The sequence below is a fragment of the Leopardus geoffroyi genome, chromosome B3 (genome assembly GCF_018350155.1).
Source record: "Leopardus geoffroyi isolate Oge1 chromosome B3, O.geoffroyi_Oge1_pat1.0, whole genome shotgun sequence".
In the NCBI taxonomy this organism is placed as follows: domain Eukaryota; kingdom Metazoa; phylum Chordata; class Mammalia; order Carnivora; family Felidae; genus Leopardus; species Leopardus geoffroyi.
Genome location: NC_059337.1, coordinates 139,222,339 through 139,248,008, shown reverse-complemented (window position 1 = coordinate 139,248,008; position 25,670 = coordinate 139,222,339). Strand labels below are relative to the sequence as shown.

The 25,670-nt window shown below is 42.3% G+C and overlaps 1 protein-coding gene across 15 annotated transcripts in view; it reads right to left on the bottom strand.

Annotated features, from left to right (window-relative positions):
- PAPOLA (poly(A) polymerase alpha) overlaps window positions 1–19,182 on the bottom strand; it is a 63,168-nt gene extending 43,986 nt beyond the window's left edge. For 8 of the 15 annotated variants that reach the window (XM_045452013.1, XM_045452020.1, XM_045452018.1 and 5 more), the window contains exons 1-3: window positions 18,928–19,182; window positions 1,656–1,829; window positions 1,158–1,224 (exon numbers count right to left, since the gene is read on the bottom strand). In XM_045452013.1, coding sequence (XP_045307969.1) covers window positions 1,158–1,224; window positions 1,656–1,829; window positions 18,928–18,935 — 249 coding nt within the window. In that variant the 5' untranslated portion in view covers window positions 18,936–19,182. Of the gene's footprint in view, window positions 1–1,157; window positions 1,225–1,655; window positions 1,830–18,525; window positions 18,652–18,927 lie in introns of those variants that run through there. The other 7 variants (XM_045452012.1, XM_045452023.1, XM_045452011.1 and 4 more) reach the window with 5 other exon arrangements.
- Window positions 19,183–25,670: the final 6,488 nt, after the last annotated feature.

The following is a 25,670-nucleotide window of genomic DNA, read 5'->3' as shown; positions in this document are numbered from 1 at the left end:
GGGTGTGGGTGGCTCAGTCGGTTATGCGTCCGCCTTCGGCTCAGGTCACGAATTCACGGTTTGTGAGTTTGAGCCCCTCATCGGGCTCTGTGCTGACAGCTCGGAGCCTGGAGCCTGCTTCCAATTCTGTGTCTCTCTCCCTCTCTCTGCCCCTCCCCTGCTCACGCTCTGTCTGTCTCCCTCTCTCAAAAGTAAATATTCTAAAAAAAAGTTTTTTGATTGGAAAAAAAAAAAAATCTCATTCGTATCAGGAATTCTATCAATGAGAAACATGTACTACACGGAATCTCCAATTTACAATACTCCCAGTGCTGAAGTTTTAATCAGTTACTTGAAATATATACACATGGTTTCAAGAAAACAATATTATAAACTTGACTAAAACCAAGACTTTCTTCTATGTTAACATCTCTCTCAGGTTTTCTTTACCCTTGGTTCTCTTTCCATCAATTTTTCAGTTGTGTTATACATTAAATATGCATTTTGTACTGCCCTGGGAAAATTACCACTACCTATGCAATTTTTTTTTTAATAATCTTTACCCCCAATGTGGGGCTCAGACTCACAACCCTGAGATCAAGAGTCACACACTTCACTGACTAAGCCAGCCAGGCACCCCTATGCAACTTGTAAAAATGGGTCAAGTGAATTCCCCACACAACTCTGAGAATATATTTATTTCCTTTACCAGAAGCCCCATCATGGATACAACAACCATATATAGATATGATTTTTCATAATGAAGTTTTAGGAACTCAGAGAATGTTATAAAAAACTAAACATACTCAGTTTGAGAGTATACTATCCGAAAACCTAAACACTGTTCGTTGCTGTAGGATTGCTTAAAAGGTAACAAGATTCTCAAATACTTAATATACATTTTTAAAGCACCTCTTCAGGGAAACATCTATTATTTCTGTGAAGCATAAGTAATTACTGAGTTTCAGTTTTAAATATGGCAACCAGACAGTACTTATAAGTCACTGGATTCAGTTGTTTTCCCAGCTTTCAAAATAACTAGAAACAAAATATCAAACCAATGGTCTAAAACAAACTCTGCAGTGAAGACTAAATCCATTCTAGGCAGAACGGGGTTACTTAAGACTACCGCTGTGTTCAGGTGGCAAATTATTTCACATACGAATACGTCACCTTACCTTGCTTTCACTGATTTCTCGTATCCACTCTTTTACCAGGTTATTTAATTTTCCCAAAATTAAAATCCTGTTGAAAAGAGCAAATATCAATCAAGTATCAAGTTGTTTCATTACTAACTCAAATGAGAATCGGTGCTCAATAGGCGGCTCCCCAGACTGTAACCAGTTTTTAAGTTCCAGAAAGTAAGCACACGGTAGGGAACGACATGCAGGCAGGCAACGTCACACTGGCCAAGACGTTCCTTCAGCTGAGTCAGCCACTCCCCTTCTGACACATCTGTACTGTAATGACCCAAAAGCATCAAAATTCAGAATTAAGGGAATAAAATTCTATGTAAAAAAAAAAAAGGTTTTGCTAAGTATTGCTGCTGTCTGAAAAAGACAAATTTCAGAGGAGAATTCTGGCTTTCTGAGTAGGTTAAGGCCTCAAAACTAGTTTATTACAGTAATAAAAAAAATTATACACGAAAAGAAACACACGCGGGCGGGTGAGTTCACCTGCGCTGCAGTTCCTCTTCCTCTTCAAACACCCCAAAGGGCTTCAGAGTCTCAATGAGTTTCTGCGTAAGGAGGCAGTCAGTCTCCTTGGGGGCTGCTAAGCTGATAGGAGAGGTAATGCCATAGTGCTTCTGTGGCGGCTGTGTTTGTTGTGATCCCTGCGTTGTAACTGGACTGCAAACAAAATTGGATACAATTACTGCCAAAGAAGTTCTACAGTTTGAAACAAATCGCTTGACTAGAACCGCTTTCATAAAACATAGATGGTTCCCTGCCCACCCGAAAAGCTTCCTCTCAAAGACATCTTACCACAAAAAGTAACCAACCAAAAGCAAGTGAGCAAAAAAGAAAACTTTATTTCTCTTCCCACTCCAAAGAGTTTAACTTTGCCACTACCTAAGTATCTAAATAAGCTGGAAAAATCCAGATCAAACATACTGGTAGAGAAAATACAATCTGGAATATAGTGAATTTCTGAAAAAAATTTTACTTCGGGAAAAGGAGCCAAAATCTGTTATATAGTTATTTCTAAAGCAACGATTAACAAGCTACAAAAACACCATTTAACCAATACAAGAGACTCCCCACAAATAGAACTTAGTACCTGACTCACAATGAATAAAATTCAGAAAATACAGGGCAAATAACAAACATAACTTGTGGAGTGGGAGGCACTATATTCACACTAAACCTTACACATCTGTGATAAGAGGTTCACACTTCCACAGTGATGCTAGTCTAAAAGTTTTTTCCATTTTAAGAGGAATTCCCAATTTTTACAATCAGTAGGATTTTAATATAACTGGTTTTAAAAAAAAAAAGGCATGGCCTGCTTGAAATGCTTTCAGAAATTAATTCGACTCCAGTAATTTTTCAATGAAACCAGTGGTTTTTTATTCTTTTTGTTAAAATAATTCTAAGTCAATGGACAACAGCTCTAAAGGTAAGTAACACAATTATTATTTAAAAACTAACAAGTCCAGGGCGCCTGGGTGCCTCAGTCAGTTAAGTGCTGACTTCAGACCGCTAAGTGTCGGACTTCGGCTCAGGTCATGATCTCACAGTTCGTGGGTTTGGGCCCTCCCCCGACCCCTCCATCAGGCTCCGTGCTGGCAGTAAGGAGCCTGCTTGGGATTCCCTCTCTCCCACGCTCTCTGCTCCTCCCCGGCTTGCATGTAAGAGCTCGCTCACTTTCAAAATAAATAAACCTTAGGGGGAAAAAATCGAATAACATACAAAATGAGGAAAGGGCTAAGGAAAGAACATAACATCTGGATCAATTATTTTTCCCAACTCTGTTCACTAAAAAATTAAGTGTTCGTTTTACACACATACACACCTCTCCTTTTCTTTCCAAGTTCTAAATATGTATTTTTTAAATTGAAATTCAAAAAAAAATTCAAAAAAAAAAAAAAACTGAAGTACTATACTTAAGCAGCAACATGCCAAATGCAAGAGTCCCATGCAGGAAGCTCCATTATGTGTTTAATACTTGTCCATTGGGTTCTGGTTTATACTGTGAACGCTGGGCTGTGTTCTATACTTTGTCTTCTGATACCAACACAGACCTAAGGATGCCAGGACAGCCATCCTGATTGTTTCTAAGTTAGCCATTGGTCTGTGTATCATCTAGTCAATGTTTCCTGGTCCACTTATGCACTGTCTCAATTTTAACTCAGGTTTTATAGTAACATTTACTAAATAAGTATGTCAGATATAATACCTGTTAGAGCAATTAATTCATGTCAGATCCTTCTTCCTACTGCTGTAACCTAAACTGCAGACCTATGCAAAAGCCATGTTAATTCACAGAGCTGGGGATTCACGTGAGTACCAAGCACTAATACCTTACATTAATGTTCTGTTTTCCAAATTTATGTAGCATCCCATATGATTAAAATATACAAAATTAACCCAATAAATGCATTAATCATGTCCTGGTTAGTGCATGTTTTTGTCAATAAACAAATTGTTATCATCAGATTCCACAAAACTGACAACAAAAAGGTAGCCCTCAAAACTGTGTGACCATTTGAGAATTCTCCTTCACACACTACTCTGATTTCCGGTAAATTACATATTAAATGAAAAAACAGCACACTTAACCACATATCCCGAAGAGATTATATATATTCACTCTCATATTTTTCTTGCTTCCTAGGAGTTTCTCCAAGCAAACTAGCACCCTTCATGACTACCCCAGGATCAAAAATACTTTTATAAATGATTTTAGAAGGGAAGTAAAAATAATACAAAACAGGGAGGGGACAAAACATAAGAGACTCTTAAATATAGAAAACAAACAGGGTTGCTGGAGGGGTTGTAGGTGGGGAGATGGGCTAAATGCACAAGGGGCATTAAGGAAGACACTTGTAGGGATGAGCACTGGGTGTTATACATAGAGGATGAATCACTGGAATCTACTCCTGAAATCATTATTGCACAACATGCTAACTCACTTGGATGTAAATTTAAAAAATAAAATAAAAATAGAAATTAAAAAAAAAAAAGATTTTAACATGAGTAGAGCCAGAAATGAAAATAAGTATAAAGTTCATTTTAGCTAGACTTGATTCAAGTAAGGAGAGATTTCGCGTCAAGTCTGAACTGAATTCATGTTTTCACAACTTCAGGTAATAAGCCTCTATTGTATTGTTTTTTGTTTTGAGCAAGTAATAGGTTTCTTGCATTCATTCCTGTCTGAAGGGGTGAAATCCATTACCAGCTGAGTTTGGGATCATCAACAAACTATGAGTATCCATTCTCTGTGAGGTTAAGGCTCACTTATCTTTCCCATGTTTTTCTTTCTCAATATTAAGGTTTTTCATTCTCATACAAAAAAACAATGCTTGGAAAGGCCCTGTCTACATCAACAATATCAACAGAACATTAGGATATAGACTCATATTTCTAAATTCACATGAAGTTTGCTCACCCTAATTTGAAAAAAAATGTTGATTTCTATATTAGTTTCCACATTAACATTTTGATAGGGAAATATATCAGATGCAAATTATAACTTTTTATTTACTCTATTCAAAATATAGTCGCATCATCTAAAATAAAATCACATTTATTTATCCCACCTAATTCAGGAAAAAACGTATATATCTATACATGTATACATATAGAACATAATACTAATTCAAGAACACATAAATAAAAATAAATCACAACCAAATAAAAGGAAAAGAAGAAATACATGTTATGAAAGTTACAAGACACCTGTGCCTCCAATAAAAATGACTTAATCTTAGCTTAAGTAGCTAGACTAGGGAGTTCCAGGCTGCCATATGCTTTGAATGTCCAAAATGTCCCAAGCAGAAACATTAGCCATGACTGTACTGTAAATGGAGAAAGTCGAGTTTGCCATTCAATTTTAAATTAGAAATCAAGTAGACTGATAAAACAATTTAAAGGATCCTTTATTTGCTGTTCTGTTTCTAACAAAACAAAAATACACACTCTCCTGGAACAATTCACCCGACAGCTACCAATCCCCAGAACACAAAGCTCTTCCTCCCATTCTCAAACACATTAGACATCTACCCATTATCTATCACTTTCTAGAGACATTTTTGCCAGTACTTAATTTTCTTCAGACATTATTCTATTTTAAAAATAAAATTCTAGGGGCGCCTGGGTGGCGCAGTCGGTTAAGCGTCCGACTTCAGCCAGGCCACGATCTCGCGGTCCGTGAGTTCGAGCCCCGCGTCGGGCTCTGGGCTGATGGCTCAGAGGCTGGAGCCTGTTTCTGATTCTGTGTCTCCCTCTCTCTCTGCCCCTCCCCCGTTCATGCTCTGTCTCTCTCTGTCCCAAAAATAAATAAACGTTGAAAAATAAATAAATAAATAAATAAATAAATAAATAAATAAATAAATAAATAAAATTCTAGGGGCGCAAGTCAGTCAGTTAAGCATCCGACTCTTGATTTCGGTTCAGGTCATGATCTCACAGTTCACAGGATGGAGCCCCACATCAGGTCTGCACCAACAGGTGGAGCCTGCTTTGGGGGATCCTCTCTCTCCTCTCTCTGCCCCTCCCCTGCATATGCCCGAGAGCGCGCGTGCTCTCTCTCTCAAACTAAATAAAATTTAATAAATAAAAATCCTACAATTATGAAAACAAAGAGGAAAAAAACCACATTAGATACAGAGCCACAGTATTTGTGATTCATTAATATTTCTTTCAGGTTTTTACTATCAAGAACACTTATGCTTTTCCTAAAGAGTAGTTTATTTTCATCTCAGGAACGTGACTTATCTTTACCTTTAGGACACTCTGAATTCTGAGAGTGAAACTGGTGGCCATTCAGCAAGTTCTCTACAATGAGCCAAGTATCACTGTTTGTAAGAAGTTTATCCTAATTTCTTGCTGTTTTAGATCTCTATCCTTACTTTGCCTTTTTACCCAATCTTTTTTTTTTTTTTAATGTTTATTTATTTTTGAGAGACAGAGAGGGACAGCCCAAGCAGGGGAGGGGCAGAGACAGGGAGACACAGAATCTGAAGGAGGCTCCAAGCTCTCAGAGCCGAACATGGAGCTCGAACTCACGAACCATGAGATCATGACCCCAGGCACCCCTCTTTTCACCCCATCTTTAATGCAAACATCTTGCTGGTTTTTCACATGTAACTAAAGCATTCCGTCTTAATTCTTTCTGGATCGGAGCAAGGTATAAATTCATACTTGTACATGTACTTACAGTACATTTACAAATTTTGACCCCTCTCAAAATCACAAAAGACAACAAAACATTACTTCCCCTACCCCGCTTGTTTTGGTGAGCACCAGAGCGGCACACTGAGGGTGTGGGGGAGCACAGCGGTAAGAATGTTCACAATTTTTTTCTCCCTTAGGACATGGGATATTTCCTTTACAATAGTTAAAATCTTTTCATCAAGGCAAAGCTTACACAGGACACACGCCCACCTTTCCTTTTGACTTTGTTTTGTTCTAACATTCTGTGTAACAATTCCACTCCAACTATTCTAGTTCTGACTCTTGGCACCTTGTCCTGCCCCTTTCTCCCTTGCCATGCCAGTCCACCATCCATACTATTACCAAGCATATCTTCCTAAAACACAGCTTCCTTAAAAACCTCTAGGACTTCAGACAATAGAATCCCAGACAATAGAATCCAAAACTCTGTCTACAAAGTCTGCTCTCAACTCAGAAGCAATCTGATAAATAGAAAGAAAAAGCAGGGCTGATTTCACAGCTACTAGTTCCAGATCACTCTAGTTTCACTTCTGCCACTAGTTACATTACCAGTAAGCTGGACCTCTCTTCTCTGCATTGGATGGCAAACTAGAAATTTAAAAACTATAACACACCTACAACACTAAAGAACGGTTTCCAAGCATAGGAAGTTTTAAACCAATACTCAAAAGTCCATCCTTTCCCAATGCTAGGCTATCCAAGACAGGGTTCTAATTAGAATATTTAGGTACTTAGAAAGAATATCAACATTTTTGTGAAACTAGCATAGGACTATAGGTTGCTTATTTCAGCTCTATATTTATTTCTAAGTTTAGACATCTGACTTAATCAGTACACACTGAAATATCAACAACCACTAGGGTACATGATTGTAAAGCTAACTCAAATAGTGTAAGTATATAGTATAGTATGATTTGTTAACTTGTTTTGTGCCCATATATCCGAAGTCTGATCAATCTTTGTACAAATCATATGAATAACCATTTCAAGTCAGTGAGGAAAGTAGGAATATTCAAATGGGTTCGGTTACTCATTGTAAAATGTATATTTCAGATGCCATTATTTCAAAATATTGAAAAATTAGAGAGATTTCAAAGTTAAAAAAAATTAAGAACACTATTTTCAGAGCCATGCTTAAGATACACAAAACTCAAAAATACACAAAAAGATTTACCTATGTAAAAATATTCTAGCTTTTATATAACAAAAATGTATCATAAAGTTAAAACAATTAAGTGAGGAAAATACATGCAACCTATGCGGAGTCATAATGCATAGAGTTTTTTTTTTAAAGCAACTAAAAAGTTTCACTGCAAATCAGGCAAGTAAATCAGGACAAACATTTTTCTGTCAGACTGCAGAAAAACAACGATATACATCTGGTAAAAATGAAAGACTTATTATAAACCTACAATATTGGTAATGTTGTAAGAAAATGAGCACTCCTCACAATCACAGAGGAAGTGAACATCATCTTTAAAAGCAATATGGCAATGTTCATTAAAATAAAAGATGCATGTGTCAACTTTTTAAAAGTTTGTATCCAGGGGCGCCTGGGTGGCTCAGTCGGTTAAGCGTCCGACTTCGGCTCAGGGCATGATCTCGCCGTCCGTGAGTTCAAGCCCCGTGTCGGGCTCTGTGCTGACGGCTTGGAGCCTGGAGCCTGCTTCGGATTCTGTGTCTCCCTCTCTCTCTGGCCCTCCCCCGTTCATGCTCTGTCTCTCTCTGTCTCAAAACTAAATAAACATTAAAAAATAATAATAATAAAAATAAATAAAAAAATAAAAAAAAGTTTGTATCCAGCAACTTCACCTTTAGCAATACTAGGGATACCAGGACACAAGACTCAAAGAAAAGGCCCTGAAATTGTGAGACATCTTCTCTTTAACTCACAACACAGTTTTAGTATATGAAATAGAACATAAAAATCCAAATTTCCACCCACTTTAGGATAGGGGTACAATAGATTATAAGACGGCCAAATATGGGTCCAAACTCCTGTACAGCAACAATAAACTTGAAATGAACAGTGTCTATCCCAGGGTTATACTCTATGGAGAGGGGGAATGCTTGGTATCTAAATACCTCCTTGACCCCACAGCTTCCAGAATTTGACCTTCCTCATAGGAATAATACAAAAAGATATCCAAGGCTGTTCGGTGGAGCACTGTATACAATGCACTAACTGGAAACCACCTAAATATCTATTAACATAACATAGGACTGATTAATTGCACTACATTCTTACAATGTAATACAATGCCATATAAAAAGAAAAATGTGATTATTACACGTAGTAGCATGCAAAAATGGTCACACTATATCAGGTGAAATAAATTGTGGAATATAATTATGATAATAGGATTTATTGAAACCTCAATATATTCCAGGTAGCGGGTCAAGCACTTTACAATATTCCCAATTGTTCCTAGCAACTCTACTGTATCTGTCTCCATATTACAGAGGAAGAAAGTAGGGGCGCCCAGGTGGCTTAGTTGGTTAAGTGTCAGACTCTTGATTTTGGCTCAGGTCCTGACCTCAACGATTCAATTCGTGTGACAGTTGGACTCAGCGCTGACAATGAGCTTGCTTGGGATTCTCTCTCTCCCTCTCTCTGCCCCTTCCCTGCTCACGGTCGGTCTCTCTCTCTCTCTCTCTCTCTCAAAATACATAAACATAAAGGAAAGGAAAGAAGAAACAAACAAATACCGGCTTACCTAAATTCACTGGGCCAGGATAAAAACCCAGGCATTTAACTATAATTGTAACCTTTATGCTGAGCTGTCTTTATACATCTTTCACAAAACACAGTTTTATATATTGAAAAATTTATTATGTCTATAAACGCATAAAAACACACCAAAAAGAACTAAGATAGAATTTCACTTTGCACTTTCTAAAGGTTTGTTTCAGCACCATGAAATTATTTTTAAAAACAAATTTAATGATGTCCTACAAAAGGCAAAATCATCTAATTCTACTATTCACCATAAAATTAAGTTAGTGATAGTAAGAAGGCCAAAATCATCCCCTAAAATTTTTCCCTGGCAGCAAGGAACACCAAGCAAATGTTTAATTGAAAACAATAATTAGCATTTTGATTATTAGATTTTTAAAATCAGTTTATGCTAATCAAAGCACATTATTTTAAAGTGAAATAAACAAAGTTTCAAAAAATGGATTTTTCATAGGGCATGTGGGTGCCTCAGTCAGTTAGTCGGACTTTGGTTCCAGTCATGATCTCGGGGTTCAATGGTTCACACCCCTACATCCAGCTCTGTGCTGACAGCTCGGAGCCTGGAGCCTGCTTTGGATTCTGTGTCTCCCTCTCTCGCTGCCCCTCTCCCACTGCGCTTCATCTCTCTCTCAAAAATAAATAACATTTTAAAAAATGGATTTTTCAGTGCAATACTGTGATTAGAAATAGTAAATACAAAGAAAATCATGCTCCATTTTCTTGCTCCAGAAAACTGCTAAAGCGTTCAAGTTTATAAAATTTTGTATCAATCCAGTTTTTCTAAAAGCTTCTTTTTCTCATTTACCTTAATTTTGCCAGAAAGCATAGTATTTATTAGGCTGAATTTACTGAATTCCTAAATATGTTATGAAATACAACACTAAAATCAGGAATATAAAAATTGTCTCTGCTCCGGGTGACAATCTCAAATTTGGTCTGGGATCCTTAAAAAACAAGTGCAAAGTAAAAGCTTAAAATAAATACTACAGAAACAAAGAATCGAAGCTATGCCAAAGAAAATCGTTAAGGAGGTGTGTGCACTCTGAATGACTTTGATGGGGTGGGGGGAGGCAGTCCAGGCAGATGACGAACACAGAAAAGGAAAGGACAAGTCACCAATGGTGTTTTCCCAAATGGTTAATGTGTAATGACTGCATCCCAATTTAAACAAAGCTCATACTACTGATGAATCCCTGCTTCCTCATACTGAGCATGTGGAATATGTTGTGGCGTATGGTACCAACAAAGTCAACTGCCTCCAAATCCAAAGCTACTAGCCAATAGAAAACACTTTAGCATTTCTTCCTAGTTTTAGTTATTTGAGCTAAAATCGAAAGCTTAACTTGTTTAATAGTCTTCTTTGGAAGCAATCGGTAAATCACAAAAACTTACTCAACGTAACATTTCACCACAGTGTGATTTGCTGTAAAGAGGCTTTAGCCTTAAACATAACAAAATGTGCCCATCCGGATTACACAGGAAGAAAAGGACACCAGACAGAAAAGGAATAAGGGATCTTTCTAAAATGTCTCAATGTGCACTCAATATTAATCCTTAGCAGAAATATTACAATTACTTTCACAAGAAGTCTAATGTGGAACGCTTAATTTTTTTTAATTTAATTTAATTTAAAAAAAATTTTGTTTTTTTAAAGAGAGAGATGGAGAGAAAGAGAGAGCGAGCATGGGAGAGGCAGAGACACAAAATCCGAAGCAGGCTCCAGGCTCTGAGCTGTCAGCACAGAGCCTGACGCGGGGCTCCAACTCATGAACCATGAGATCATGATCTGAGTCAAAATCAGATGCTTAACCGACTAAGCCACCCAGGCGCCCCTAACATTGAATGTTTTGATTTTAGTAGTAGCTTAGTCAAGCATACAGACAAGACAATGTATTTGATCACTAAGAAATTATACCAAGAATCACTAATTTATCTGCCATGTGTTCTTTGTTAAGCGGTACCAAACATATCTAGAACTACTTGTTATGTTCTTAAAATACGTATTCCAAGTGAATAAGCCAATATTTAGTAAGTACAGGGTCCAGTAAGTTCATGCTCAAGGGACTAAATTATGATGAATCCCAAAGGCAAACTTTGGAAATGCCAAGGCTGATTATGCAGGTACTTGTTAATTATAATAGCCAAGTTATTCTTCCTTCCTAAGGGCACCTCCAACTGCCTTCTTGCCCCCTCTCCCAACAGACTAGGAGAAGTAAAAAAAATAGCCAGACCTGGGGCGCCTGCATGGCTCAGTTGGTTGAGCATCCAACTTTGGCTCAGGTCATTATCTCACAGTTTTTGAGTTTGAGCCCTACATCGGGCTCTGTGCTGACAGCTCAGAGCCTGGAGCCTGCTTCAGATTCTGTCTCCCCCTCTCTCTGCCCCTCCCATGCTCACATTCCATCTCCTGTCTCTCTCTCTCTCAAAAATAAATATTTAAAAAAATGTCTTTTTAAATAGCCAGACCACAGTACTCATGCATCAGTTTTCCAAGTACAACGTGAAAATGAAGACAATGTAAATATAACAGAATTTGAAAAGGTATAAAGATGTATTAGAAAAGAGTAGTCAAAAATATACTGTTGGGGCGCCTGTGTGGCTCAGTTGGTTAAGCTTCTGACTCTTGATCTCAGCTCAGGTCATGGTCTCCCGGCTGGAGGGATGGAGCCCTGCACTGTGCTCTATGCCAACAGCACAGGGCCTGCTTGGGATTCTCTCTCTCTCAAAATAAATAAACTTAAACATATATATACATGTATGTTCACATATATAATCATAGCTTTGTAGTACATACTATATAATATATAGTATTATAACAGTATTATAACACACATAGGTACTTATACATAGAAGTGTGTGTGTGTGTGTGTGTGTGTGTATAGTCATAGCATAAAACATTAACTGCAGGAAATACAAAATGTTTTTGATGACCAAAATGACAGGAATACTATTCTTAACCCATAAACTGTAAAAGCCATCATAAAATGCCAGAGCTGATTTCTGGACAAAGTATAGATGGAATATAAATTTGAAAGATAATTCTGTGACAGAAGAGGAAGAAAATAAAGTTACCTAGCAAAATCCCTACACTTTTTCCTTTCCCAAATCCTTAAATTTCCACAATTGAGAGTGTTATACAATTCTGAAGACCTACAATTCAAGGATTAAAAAGTAACACCTACAAAGTCAGCTAAGCATCCCAATTTGGGCAAGTTAAGATCTCACAGTTCATGGGTTCGAGCCCTGTGTCAGGCTCTGGGCTGACAGCTCAGAGCCTTGAGCCTTCTTCAGATTCTGTGTCTCCTTCTCTCTCTCTGTCCCTCCCCTGCTCATGCTGTGTGTGTCTCAAAAATAAACAAACATAAAAAAAAAAAAATAACACTTTCCACAGAAGGCAGTCGTCACAAAATAGGAGCCTGTAGAGTGGTAAAGCTGTACGTAGCTTTAAATAAATAACACTAAAAATACATACTAAGATCTTAGGTTCTGTAGTATATTATAGTTTATGTATAATACACAAATACAATAAATACATGTCGGCAGTAAAAAAAATTTGAGGTTCAAATATTCTACACGCAAGAAATATGATCTTGAAAATTAACTCTACTGAAGACATCTGAATAGATCCCAACTGAGCTGATCCAACAGTTTCTGAGGAGATGGTATAGTACCAGAATGAGAACAGAACACGGAACCCAAAGTTGAATTAAGCCCCAATTTACAATGTAAGCACCCTTAAGACCTTGGATAAGTAACTACTTCAAGCCTCAATTTATTTATAGGGAATTAATACCTCCTGTAACGTTGCTGTTCTGTGAATCATAAACTGAGAATGTGCATTTAAAAGCTACCGAATAATCAGAACAATGAACATACAGAATAAAAAACATGCCTCCCACCCCATCAAAATGGGAAATAGCTAGGAATCCAAATGGCTTCATTCTGGCCAGAAGACTTTCACCTCTGGAGGTGGGAATGATCAGGGAATAGGAACTGATTTACTCAATTCTCACACCTTATCTCCTAACTTCCCCATCAAAAAGCATGAATTGAAAACAGGCCTAAGGTAAAATACCACATTTCAAAACCACAGTCAACATTTATTAGGCAGCAAGCAATTCATTAGAAAAATCTCTAAATCCTAAAATCTGAAAACCAAAATCTCTCCAAGTTAGAAGTTATCTTCCCTAGGGGTGCCTGGGTGGCTCAGCCGGTTAAGTGTCCAACTTCAGCTCAGGTCATAATCTCACGGTTCATGGGCTGGAACCCTGCATCGGGCTCTGTGCTGACAGCTTGGATCCTGGAGCCTGCTTCAGATTGTGTGTCTCCCTCTCTCTCTGCCCCACCCCCGCTCACACTCTCTCGGTCTCTCAAAAATAAACATTAAAAAAAAAATTTTTTTTTTAAGTTATCTTCCCTAAAGGTTATCTATGCATTGTTTCCCAGGACAACAAAAAAGTCTTTAAACCACTGTGTCCATCCCTCCAGACTGCCCAAAAGCCACCCAGAGATGCTACAATGGCACCGCCATTGGAAACAGCAGACGGGAAGCTATTAGCTGTTGCTGTACAGCAGCAATTTGTAAGTTCTCAAACTTTCTGGTTACAGACTTCTTTTATAAGTCTTAAGATTTACTGAGGACCCCAAAGAACTTTTGCTTATATGGATTATGTCTGCCAATATTTACTGCACTGGAATTATAACTGGGATATGTTTTTTAATGTTTATTTAAGTAGCAAGAAACCTATTACGCATTAACATAATTGTTTAAAACTGTTCTCCAAAACAAAAAATTTAGTGAGACAATCCCACTATTTTATATTTTTGCAAGACTCTTTACTTCTGGCTCAATCAAAGACAGCTGGATTCGCCTATCTGCTTCTTCATTTAATCCCTTTGATAGGTTGTTCTGGTAACACACCTATGAAGAAAACCTGGCATCACACCATCCTCACTGGAGAAGAGTATTTTAACAGCTTTTTTAAATAATTGTGGATATTCTTCTTTGATACTACACCAAAACTCCACAAGTGGTAACTTATGAAAGATTACAGTATGAAAGCTCAAACTATTATCAATAAACCACCTGTACTCTAATGTATTAAAATCCATGAGTCTAGGGGTGCCTGGCTGGCTCGGTCCGTGCAGTGTGCCACTCTTGATCTCAGGGTTGTGAGTTCGAGCGCTCTGTTGGGTGTAGAGATTACTTAAAAATAAAATCTTGGGGCGCCTGGGTGGCACAGTCGGTTAAGCGTCCGACTTCAGCCAGGTCACGATCTCGCGGTCCGTGAGTTCGAGCCCCGCATCAGGCTCTGGGCTGATGGCTCAGAGCCTGGAGCCTGTTTCCGATTCTGTGTCTCCCTCTCTCTCTGCCCCTCCCCCGTTCATGCTCTGTCTCTCTCTGTCCCAAAAATAAATAAACGTTGAAAAAAAAAATAAATTAAAAAAATAAAATAAAATCTTAACAAAAAAAAAATCCATCGGTCTACCCTGTCCTTTGAATGAACTTTTTACCAATGTACAATTTGATTACAACAAAATTATGCAGATCTTCCAAACGTCAACACATTATTACACAAAATTAAAAAAACTATCGTTAATATCACCACCAATCTAGTCAGAAACATTTTTTTTAATTTGGGGGAAACTGTCAAGCTCACGATGACACAAACAAGATTTCCAAAATTCTAGCTTTTGTCACAAAGTTCAAATTTATCATTTGGCCACCAAAGCTGTCAGCTGTTTTCCTTAAAGAGACAGGATCACTTCACGGTCAAGTTAAACGTCAAAACCCATGGTTCATCATCTGTTTTTTCAGATAAAAAAGCTCTGTGAGGAAAAACACTAGTGCAGTTCACAAATCAATCATACGTGTGCAACTTTTTAGTATACATGTGTACTTCCTCTGTTACCACGGCATATATAAGACATAAACTTGAGTCAAGATTAAAATGAACGTGTTTTACCGTTTCATCAAGAAATTTTGAAATGTACGTGTGTGATGAAGAAATATAAGAACTCCTAGTACAGTATGGTGCCTCTCTCTGCCTTGATTTTTCCTAAGGCACGAACAACATTCCCCACTAGAGCTTTCGCACCGTCAATGCAAATGTCAATAGAGTAAGAGACATAACTAACATTCCAGCACTATTATGAAAATAATTTGAATCTTATGTACTCCCTAAAAGGATCTCAGAGACACCCCTTCCCACAGCTCCCACTCTGAGAATCGCTGGTACTACCATCCACCAGGCGGCCCCCATTCTATCCATTAGAACTTCATGAAACTTTTTGACAGCCCCCAATAGGTGGGAGAAAAGCTATGGTCTCCCCCAAATCTTGTTAAATATCTCCTCCAGCAACTTCAACAACATTCTCTAAATGTTATATGAATGCTAGGCCACTGACAATGGTTACTCTCCTCAAAATCTTTTTATTGTAAGTGTGATAGCCAGAACTGAGCTCATGCAAATAATGATCTGCCCATCACAGGGTAGGGCAGAAATCAAAATATAGTTTCCAGAAGGGCATTATATTCTATTAATGCAATGGAAGAACCTTGCCAGGGTACACATGCAACATCTAGAGACATTTTCGGTTGTCACTACTGGAGAGATGGGGGGCGGGGCTCCCGAAATCCAGCAGGTTGAAGCCAGGGATGCTGTTAAACACCTTACAACAGGGGCGCCTGGGTGGTTCAGTCAGTTGAGTGTCCTATTTCGGCTCAAGTCATGATCTCATGGTTCATCAGTTAGAGCCCCGCGAAGGGCTCTGTGCTGACAGCTCAGAGCCTGGAGCTTGCTTCGGATTCTTCGACTTCTTCTCTCTCTGCCCATCCCCCGCTTGTGGCTCTGTCTCTCAAAAATTTATTGTAAAAAAAAAAAAAAAAAAAAAAAAAAAATTGGGGGGCTCCTGGGTGGTTCAGTCGGTTGAGCGTCCGACTTCAGCTCAGGTCATGATCTCACAGTTCGTGATTTTGAGCCCCGTGTAGGGCTCTGTGCTGACAGCTCACAGCCTGGGAGATTCTGTGTCTCCCTCTCCCTGCTCCTCCCCCACTCACATTCTCTCTCTCTCTCTCAAAAATGAATAAAAACATTTAAAAATAAATAAATAAATAAGCAAACAAACACCTTACAACACACAAGACAGACCCCTCCAAAGAATTATCTGGCCATAAATGTCAACAATACCTACCAGAGAAACACTGTATTGATGGATCCTAAGATTACCAAAATTTCTGGAAGCTTCATCACCATGGCTTTTTTTTTTTTAATTTATTTATTTGTTTTGAGAGAGAGAGCAAACAAGTGCACTCAAGCAGGGGAGGGGCAGAGAGAGAAGAATCCCAAGCAAGCTCTGCTCTGTCAGACCAGAGCCCTAATATCCAGGAACCATGAGATCATGACCTGAGCCGAAGTCGGATGCTTAACCGACTCAGCCACCCAGGTGCCCCATCACCATGACTCTTAAATTGGACCAGCCTTTCAAAATTACACATGCTATTACATATGCTTTTTAGACAAAACAGGAATACTTGTTCACAATGCTTTATAACGAACTTCAATACTCTTTGATTTAACCCATTCTGACAACTCCCGTAAGGTCTATACACACAACCACCCACCCAAATTTAACAGGACAGGCATCCCTAAACTGCAAGTGGAAATCAAACAAGATCTAGACTGAAATCACAATTCACAGCTTCAAAGAAATGAAACGAAAGACAAGTGTGACACCAGAACATGAAAAACAAAGAAAGCCAATCAATGTGGAAAAAGGCGTATTTAACTAAGCAGTCTGGTCTTTCTGTTGTTTACTTAAATGTATACTACGCTTATGGTTAAAAATGAAAGGGACAGCTAATGAAAAGCTGGCCATATTGTTAGCATTTCAAAAAACACACTGGAATGCTAATCATCCATGTATTAATCAGCTGCCTTAACTCTGTCTTCCATTTTATACATTTGAACTTACTTCCAAAAAAATTTTTGCTCTGAGGTCTTTAATGAAAACGTACACCTCCCTTCCTCAAAGAATGCTGGGAAAAAGTAGGTGTAAAAGAATTTTTATTTTCTAAAGAGAAAGACACAACTATGTTATTTCTAATCAAAACCTTTCAAGGCATACATTTCCTATCACTGACCAATTTGTAACACTGCCATGATTATCATAAAGTTGCTTTTCAAGCACAGCAGTAAGACGTGAGCTAACACAAAGAAGTCACATGGCATCACTAAAAACATTTAATTGCTGATCTGGAAAATACCACAAAAATCAGTGCTCCTAGTGCCTCTTTCCACCGTTTCATTAAAAGGATGAATGAATCAATTAACAGGGATCTTGCAGATTCTAAGATTTTAGGTCTGCATATTTAATTAAAACTACCAAATATTCTCATTACAGAAATGTTGACAGGTCCTTTAAAAATGACAGGAGCGGGTGAGAAGGAGCATGAAATTCTTTTTAAAAATACTGTATAAAAAGCAATAGACGTCTTAAAGCCTGTGTCAAAGTTAGGGCCTCGGCTGTAAAGAGACAGACACGCACACAAGTACACAGACCTATAAACTTGTAAAACTGTAATCAGTGATATTTGCGAAAAAGAAATGGTCTTTACTTAAAAAAATAAATAAATAAATAAACCTGTGGTGCTGTATTAGGTGCCTAGAAATCAGAAGACCTTTATTTTGCATTTAAGTAAAACTTCCAGTGTCAATTACATGGTTCATTTGGGGACCACAAAGAAGATAATTCAGTCTAGTCTCAGAGGAGCACTCTCACACTTGAACCCTCATAAATGGAAGAAATGCAGTCTCACTATTTAGGCCTCGACACTGCTGTATATACGCAGAAAGGAAAAACAAACAAAACAAAACAACTGTAAGCTACTTCCGATCCCAACAATGAGCTCGCAAATTACATCTCATTCTTTGAAAGAGAAAGAAAATAGAAACTTTTCAAAACGCCCGACAAGGGAAGCAAGGGAGAAGACGCAGCCCTCGAGAGACCAGAAAGGCGGGGATGGACTAGCTTGAAGTCCACAATGAGAAAAATTTAAAGCACCACTAGAGACGGGAGGGAGAAGGCAAGCAGAATGAATCCGACTGCCCTACCAAAACAAAACAGAGCAACACCTAACAAAACGCGCTGCGGAGGACACACACCCTGGCAAGTGCCCCTTGGCTGAGTGGGGGAAAGCCTGGGGGCGGGGGAGGGGGGGTCCAAACACAGAGCAAGGCTCGACGCTCGAAACTGCGCTTTTAGCCAGTGCTCGTGCAAGCTGGGACGTGGAAGTGGGTTAACTCTGGCGCACGATTTGGGCATCCTGGAAACGGGAGGAAGAGAGGGACGCGGCGGAGGCAGACCAGGAAGAGAGCATCGAAACGAGCCTGGGAGACGCCGAGAGCGAACCTGAACCCCGTGTGCCGACCCCGCGACCAGCAGGGCCTTCCTTCCCCGCCGCCAGGCATTGGCTTTTTTGTTTTGTTTTGTTTTGTTTTCTCTTTTCCTTTTTTCGGACGGGGCGGAGAAGCGGGCGCAGTAAGGTTCGGGTTCCCCCGGCCGTTCCGGAAGGGGAAGGCCCCCGGCCCGACGGCCGCGGAGCCAGGAAGGGGTGGGGGGAAGCGGGAACCGAGCACTAGGGGAAGTGCGGCGGCGAGCGGGTGAGGAAACAGGAAGAGCCCCGTTCCCGCCTGCCTCCCGCCCCCCTCCCCGGGCCGAGGGCCCGGCTCTCGCGCCACCCCCTCCCCCTCCCCCCCGACGCCCCCAAGGCCCCGCCGGCGTGCTAGAGAAAACAGAATACAAATCACTCACAACGGCATCGTCTCCTGCGCCGGCACCGCCCAGTCACTTCCCCCCCGCAACCGCCGCCGCTGCCGCCCTGGGCATGATCCACTGAGGCGGGAGGGAGGGGGGGGCCTGCCTCAGCCCTGGGTCCAACCCCACTCCCGCACCGCTCCCGCCGCTTTAAGCGCTTCTCCTCCTTCCCCTTCGTCCTAACATGGCGCCCGAGCGCTACCACAGCAACGTTCTAGAACTGCTGACGCCGCCACGCACGCCGTGCGCGCGCCTGCGCCGAGGCCGCCCGGCCCCGCGCAGCCTCACGGGAACTGTAGTTCGTGAGGCGGCCGGCGGGCCGGCAATTTCCGCCCCGGGGCCGTCGCGCTTCCGCGGCGAGGGTCGGGGGTCTGGTGGGAGCGGTGCGGGAGGCTCCCGGCCGCGGGCCGTTCCTCGCGCGAGGACGCCGGAGGGCACGACGCGGACGCGGCCCCGACGACTGAGGAAGGGCCCGAGCGCGAGGCTCCGCTTCCAGCGCATTGTGAGGTGCCGCCGTTCTCGCCGCCCGAGGTCGCGGCGGCCGCGCTTCCCCTCGAGCGGCGCTTGGCGGGGACCGAGGCGCTCACGGGTGGGCCGTGGGCCGCCCGAGCGCGCGGGGCTCAGGACGGGGCCGCTCGGGTCGGTGTCTTGGGTGGCCGCAAGTTGCTCGGCCTCTTCGTACTGTTCTGCCAGGCGACAGTAAGATCTGCCCCCGAGGCTTGTGGCGATTGCTGCGTGTGTTGGCGCCGGAGGGGTGCTTGGCACGGGCTGGTTGTTGGGACACTCCCCTCCCCTACTAGACCGGGGTCCCCCTAGGCGAGCTTTTCGGCTCCTCTGGCCACTAGAGTGTGTGCACGCAGGCGCTCAAGAAGTCTTTGTGGAATGAATCCTTTTGCGGGGCAGGACTGTGATGACGGCGAGTTCTGGAGCACGAGCTCATCTTTACAAACAAGTGGTGCCCTGGAACTTACTGATAAAGCTGCTGCACTTAAGTGGAAAGATCGCTGGCAGTAACCGTTGGGATTTTAGCAAGGACTGTGTTGTGCGGCCCTGATCTAGCCCTGGGGGTGGGACCCGGGAGCGTACCCCTCCCTCCTCCCCCGGAGCAACGGTTGAAAGAGAAGTGCCTGAAGCCGATCTGATACTCCTTCCCTCTTCGAATTAGAATGCTATCAAAAGTGTCCCACCGAAGGCTTATGGAGGGTCGGGAAGGAAATAAATACGGGGAAGATGAAGTTCTAAATTATTTAAGTAGATTAGTAGTGGACTCCTGGAACCTGGGGAAATTTGGCAAAGGACTTCCCTGTTTTCACAGGACATCTGTCTAGCAGGAGGAGCTATCTAGGACTAAAGGCTCAATGGGAGAAGCCCAGGACCTAAACCTGCAATCTCCGACACTATAGTCGTTTGTCACCTATGACTTTTGAGCCCTGGGAATGAGGCTAGTTCATTTAAGATGTTCTGGAAGTGCAAAATACAGATTTCAGGGGTCTTGGTGGGAACAAAATAATGAGATACCTAACTGATACTTATTATATTCATTACATACTGAAATAGTATTTTGGATATATAAAAAAAACCGTTTAAAATTAATTTCATCTGTTTGTTTTTAAAATGTGGCTACCAGGACATTTTAAATTCTATACGTGGCCCTCATTTCTATTGAACAGGGCTGATTGGGAGACGGACTTGAAGTTGTACTCCCTTACCCTCTTGTCATCAAGGTGGTTTGGGTTGAGGGCCCAGTAGCACACCCGTCCTTTAAAGCTTGAAAATCTGAGATCCATGGGCGCCTGGGTGGCTCAGTCGGTTAACTGTCCGACTTTGGCTCAGGTCATGATCTCACACTTGGTGAGTTCGAGCCCTGCATCGGGCTCTGTTGCTGACAGCTCGGAGCCTGGAGCCTGCTTCGGATTCTGTGACTCCCTCTCTCTCTGCCCCTCCCCCCCCCCATGTCTGTCTGTCTGTCTGTCTCTCTCTCTCTCTCTCTCAAAATAAATAAGTAAACTTTTAAGAAAAAAGGTTAGGGGCACCTGGGTGGCTCAGTCAGTTAAGCATCCAACTCTTGGTTTCAGCTCAGGTCATGATCTCCTGGTTCGTGAGTTCTAGCCCCGCGTCGGGCTCTGTGCTGACAGTGCAGAGCATGCTTGGGATTCTTTGTGTGTTCCTCTCTCTGCCCCTCCCCTGCTCACTCTATCTCTCTCTCTCAAGATAAGTTTTTTAAAAAAAAAAAAAAGGTAAAGAAGGGACTGATTTCAGAGAGATTCAGGAGATGTAGTTAATCCTGAATGTGAAAGGTGAGGGAGGGGAAGAAGACACATGATTTCAAAGGTTCTAGGGAAGGCGACAGAACGGAGGGAGAAACAGGAGGATGATTGGGAGACTGCACAAGGTCACGAGAGTACTTTGGTAGGAGTTTTTTGAAACACCGGTGGGACCTTTAGAAATGTCTACCAGGCGATGGAAAACACGTCTCAGGAGCTGAGGAGAGAAGCCAGGGCTGGAGATAAAGATTTTAAACTCTGAAAGCAGGAATTGGATCTCGGAGTTCTGTTTCAGCTCAGCATGTTAGGAAGCGCCTTACACACACCCAGTAACTACAGTCTAATCCACCCGAAAGTTCACACGTGTGTGATGAGCTAGGTGCTCCCATATCCCCAATGTTTTGGACCCACTTAAGGACATAACTTGAGCCAAGCAGAGGGGACAGTCCGATAGAACCAGTCTCCAGTGTGCTGGTGGAGACAGTAACCCTGCTGTTCGTCTTTGCCTTGTCCTCCTAGCCCTGCCGGGTCCTCCAGCTGCCATCCCATGGCTGCGGCCCTCGCCCTACCACAGTGCCTGTTTCTACTGGCTACTCAGATGGGGGAAGACGTCTTCCGGTTCTCCTGGGTCCACAGTACATTCCAGTTTAAGAAATGCACAGAAATGGGAAGGGGGGGCGCCTAGGTGGCTCATTGGGTTAAGCAGCCGGCTCTTGATTTCAGCCCAGATCATGATCTCTTGGTTCATGAGTTCGAGCCCCGCATCGGGTGCAGAGCTTGCTTGGGATTCTCTCTCTCGCTCCCTCTCTCTGCCCCTCCTGCATTCTCTCTCTCTCTCTCTCGCTCTGTCTCATAATAATAAATAAATAAGGAAGCCTAAAAAAAATGCACAAAAATGTTTTTGAGAGCAGAGCCCCTTGACCTATTGAAACTAGCTAGATTTTTTTTTTCAGTGTCATTTAGGAGGTGGCAATTGGAGATGCTATGTTGATGTGGAGGTTTTTTATCCCATGAACAAACTACAATGATTCATTTGGCTACTAATGGTGCGTAAGTTTTAAATTTTTTTAACCAAGATTAACCAGATTTATGAGTCACTAAAGTAAAAGTAGTAACATAAACACTTTCATCTAATGAGTATTGTACACTTGAGCTGTATTTTCTTTAAATTCTTTTCTTTTAAAATTTCCTGTAGGTGTTGATTAGTTTATGTGGTTTTATTTATTTATTTATTTATTTATTTATTTATTTACATTTATTCATTTTTGAGAGACAGAGAGAGAGACAGAGCACAAGTAGGGGAGGGGCAGAAAGAGGGAGCACAGAATCCAAAGAAGCAGGCTCCAGGCTCCGAGCTGTCAGCACAGAGTCTGATGCAGGGCTCAAACTCACAAACCGCAAGATCAAGATCATGGCCTGAGCCGAAGTCGGACGCTTAACCGACTGAGCCACCCAGACGCCCCCTAGTTTATGTGTTTTCTAAATGTTTGTTTATTTTTAGAGAGAGAGAGAGAGAGAGAGAGAGCGTGCCCTCCCAAGTGAGCGGGGTTGGGGCAGAGAGAGGGGGAAACAGAGTCCCAAGTAGGCTCCCCGCTCTCAGCGCAGAGCCCGAAATGGGGCTCGAACCCACAAATCCTGAGATCATGACCTGAACTGAAAGCAGGAGTGGGTCACCCAGGTGCCCCCATTAGTTTATGTTTTAGAGACCATGTCCCCCACCATTTGCATGAAAGGAAGAACCACAGTAGCATGTCGATTATAACTGGCCCCAGACCTGTGCCTCCTGGAGTCCCTGCCTTTGGTCAGCAGCACGATGGTCTTCCACACTGAAGCAAAATCGCCAACCCATCATCAACTCCTATCCATCGAGTCCATCAGAAATCACCCCCTGCTCCGTCCCCTCCGCCACTGTCTCGTCTGGCTTGGACGATTGTGGCAGTGCTTTCCTTCCGGTCGTTCTCCAGACAGCAGCTGGGCTTTGAAAGCATAACTCAGCTTTTATGACGCTCCCACAGGAAACCCAGTTTAATGGCTTCCCATTGCTTTTAGAATAAAACCAAACTTGACTTACAAAGTCAAGGGGCGCCTGGATGGCCCAGGCGGTTAAGCATCTGACTCTTGATTTCAGATCGAGTCGTGATGTTCTGGTTCGTGGGCTCCATGCTGACAGTGCTGAGCCTGCTTGAGGTTCTCTCTCCTTCTCTTTCGGCCTCTCCCCCTCCCCTCTTTCCCCCCCACCTCAAATAAAATTTAAAAAAACAAAACAAAGTGGAAAGTCAAGCCAAAGTGGCTTACAAGGCCTTTCGTGATCTGGCTCTCAATTTTTCCCTCTAACCTCATCTCAGGCCCCACCCCTTTCCTCACTGTGCCTCAACCCTACCGGCCTCTATTCTTTCCTTCAACATGCTCAGCGCCTTGCTGCCTCAGAGCCTCCATGCTTGTCCCCTCTGCACTGCCGCCCTGGCCCTTCCCACAGCTGGCTTGTGCTCAGCCTGTCAAAGCCCAGTGTCACTGCCTCCTGGACGCCTTCCCGGACCACCTCGTCTAAACTGCTTCCTTGCATTATCATCCTTCTTGCATAACCGGCACTTCCTTGCTAATTTCTTTATTTTTTAAATTTTTTTTAATGTTTATTTATTTTTGAGACAGAGGGAGACAGAGTGCGAGTGGGGGAGGGGCAGAGAGAGAGGGAGACACAGAATCCGAAGCAGGCTCCAGGCTCTGAGCTCTCAGCACAGAGCGCGATGCGGGGCTCAAACCCACGAACCCTGAGATCATGACCTGAGCCTAAGTCGGACGCTTAACCGACTGAGCCACCCAGGCGCCCCATCTAATTTCTTTATTATTATGTATTCTGTCATCCTCACTAAAATCTAAGCTCCGTGAAGATAGCAGCCCTGTGTTGTTCAAACTACCCTAAGCCCAAAGCATTAAAACAGTGCCTGGTGAATATTGGTACTTAAGAATCAGATTCTTTCTGGGGGCACCTGGGTGGCTCAGTCGGTTAAGCATCTGTCTTTGGCTCAGGTCATGATCTCACAGTTTGTGAGTTCAAGCCCCACAATCTCTGCTGTCAGCATGGAGCCTGCTTCGGATCCTCTCTCTGCCTCTCCCCTGCTCGCTCGCTCTCTCTCTCTCAAATAGACGTTAAAAAAAAAAAAAAGAATCATTTCTGATTCTTTAAAGACAACTCAGATTTGCCCAATATTTCCATTCAATTATTTTCACTTATGTAATTAATCTGGCTAAAACAAACAAAAACAGTGGGTAATTAGCATGAGCTGCCGTAACAAAGTACCACGGAATTGGTGGCTTAAACAATAGAAATTTATTTCTCACAGTGCTGGAGGCTGGGAAGTCCAAGATGAAGATGCCAGCGTGGCCAAGTTTTGAAGACACTCTTCCTGCCTTGTAGATAGCAGTTTTCTCACTGGGTCCTCACCAGGCAGGGAGGAGGAGAAAGAGAGGTGGTGTGAGGGAGGGGAAGGAGAGACAGAGAGCAAGGCCCTGGTGTCTCTTCTAAGGAGACTGGTCCCGTGGGTGCCTGGGTGGCACAGTCAGTTAAGCTCCCGACTGTTGGTTTTCGGCTCAGGTCACGATCTCGCGGTTTTGTGGGTTTGAGCCCTACGTGGGGCTCTGCACTGGCAGCACAGAGTCTGCTTGGGATTCTCTCTGTCTGCCCCTCCCCGACTCACACGGTGTCTGTCTCAAAATAAATAAATAGAAATAAACTTAAAAAAAAATGAGATTAGTCCTATTGGATCATGGCCCCACCCTTATGGGGTGGTCCCATTTAACCCTAGTCCTAGTTACTTCCTTAGAGGCCCCATCTCCAAATACAGTCACATGGACGGGGTTAGTGCTTCAACATACGGATCTGAGGACATTCATTCAATCCATAACAATGATCATCCCTGCTCGCTAACACCTAGAACGTAATGATACCTGTTCAATGATACTAGTTCTTTAGTGCTGTGTGACAATTTGCCACACATTTTAAACTACGGAAAACATACATTTATTATTGAACAGTTTCTGTGGGTCAGGAGTCTGGAGATGGCTTAGCTGGGTCCTCTGATTCGGCATCTCTAACAAGGCTTACATTCACGGTGGGCCCGGGGTCTCATCTGAAGGCTCGGCTGCGGAGGGATTTACTCCCACGCACGTCTGTTGGGGAGATTCAGGTCTTGGAAGCTGTCGGATTGAAGGTGTCGGTGTCTTGCTGGCTGTTTGCGAAGGGCCCTCTCAGTTCTCAGCCAGGTGGGTCGGTCCGATGGAGCGGCTTGCTTTATCAAAGCACGTAAGCCCAGAAGGCAAATTCTGCTAGCGTGATCTCATGCGCAGTCTTGTGGAGCCTACGATTCGATGTATTCCGTTGGATAGAAGCAAATCACAGGTTGCACCCACAGTCAGAGGAGATTACACAAAAGCACGAATACCAACAGGCAGAGATCATTGGGAGCCATCTCAGAGCCT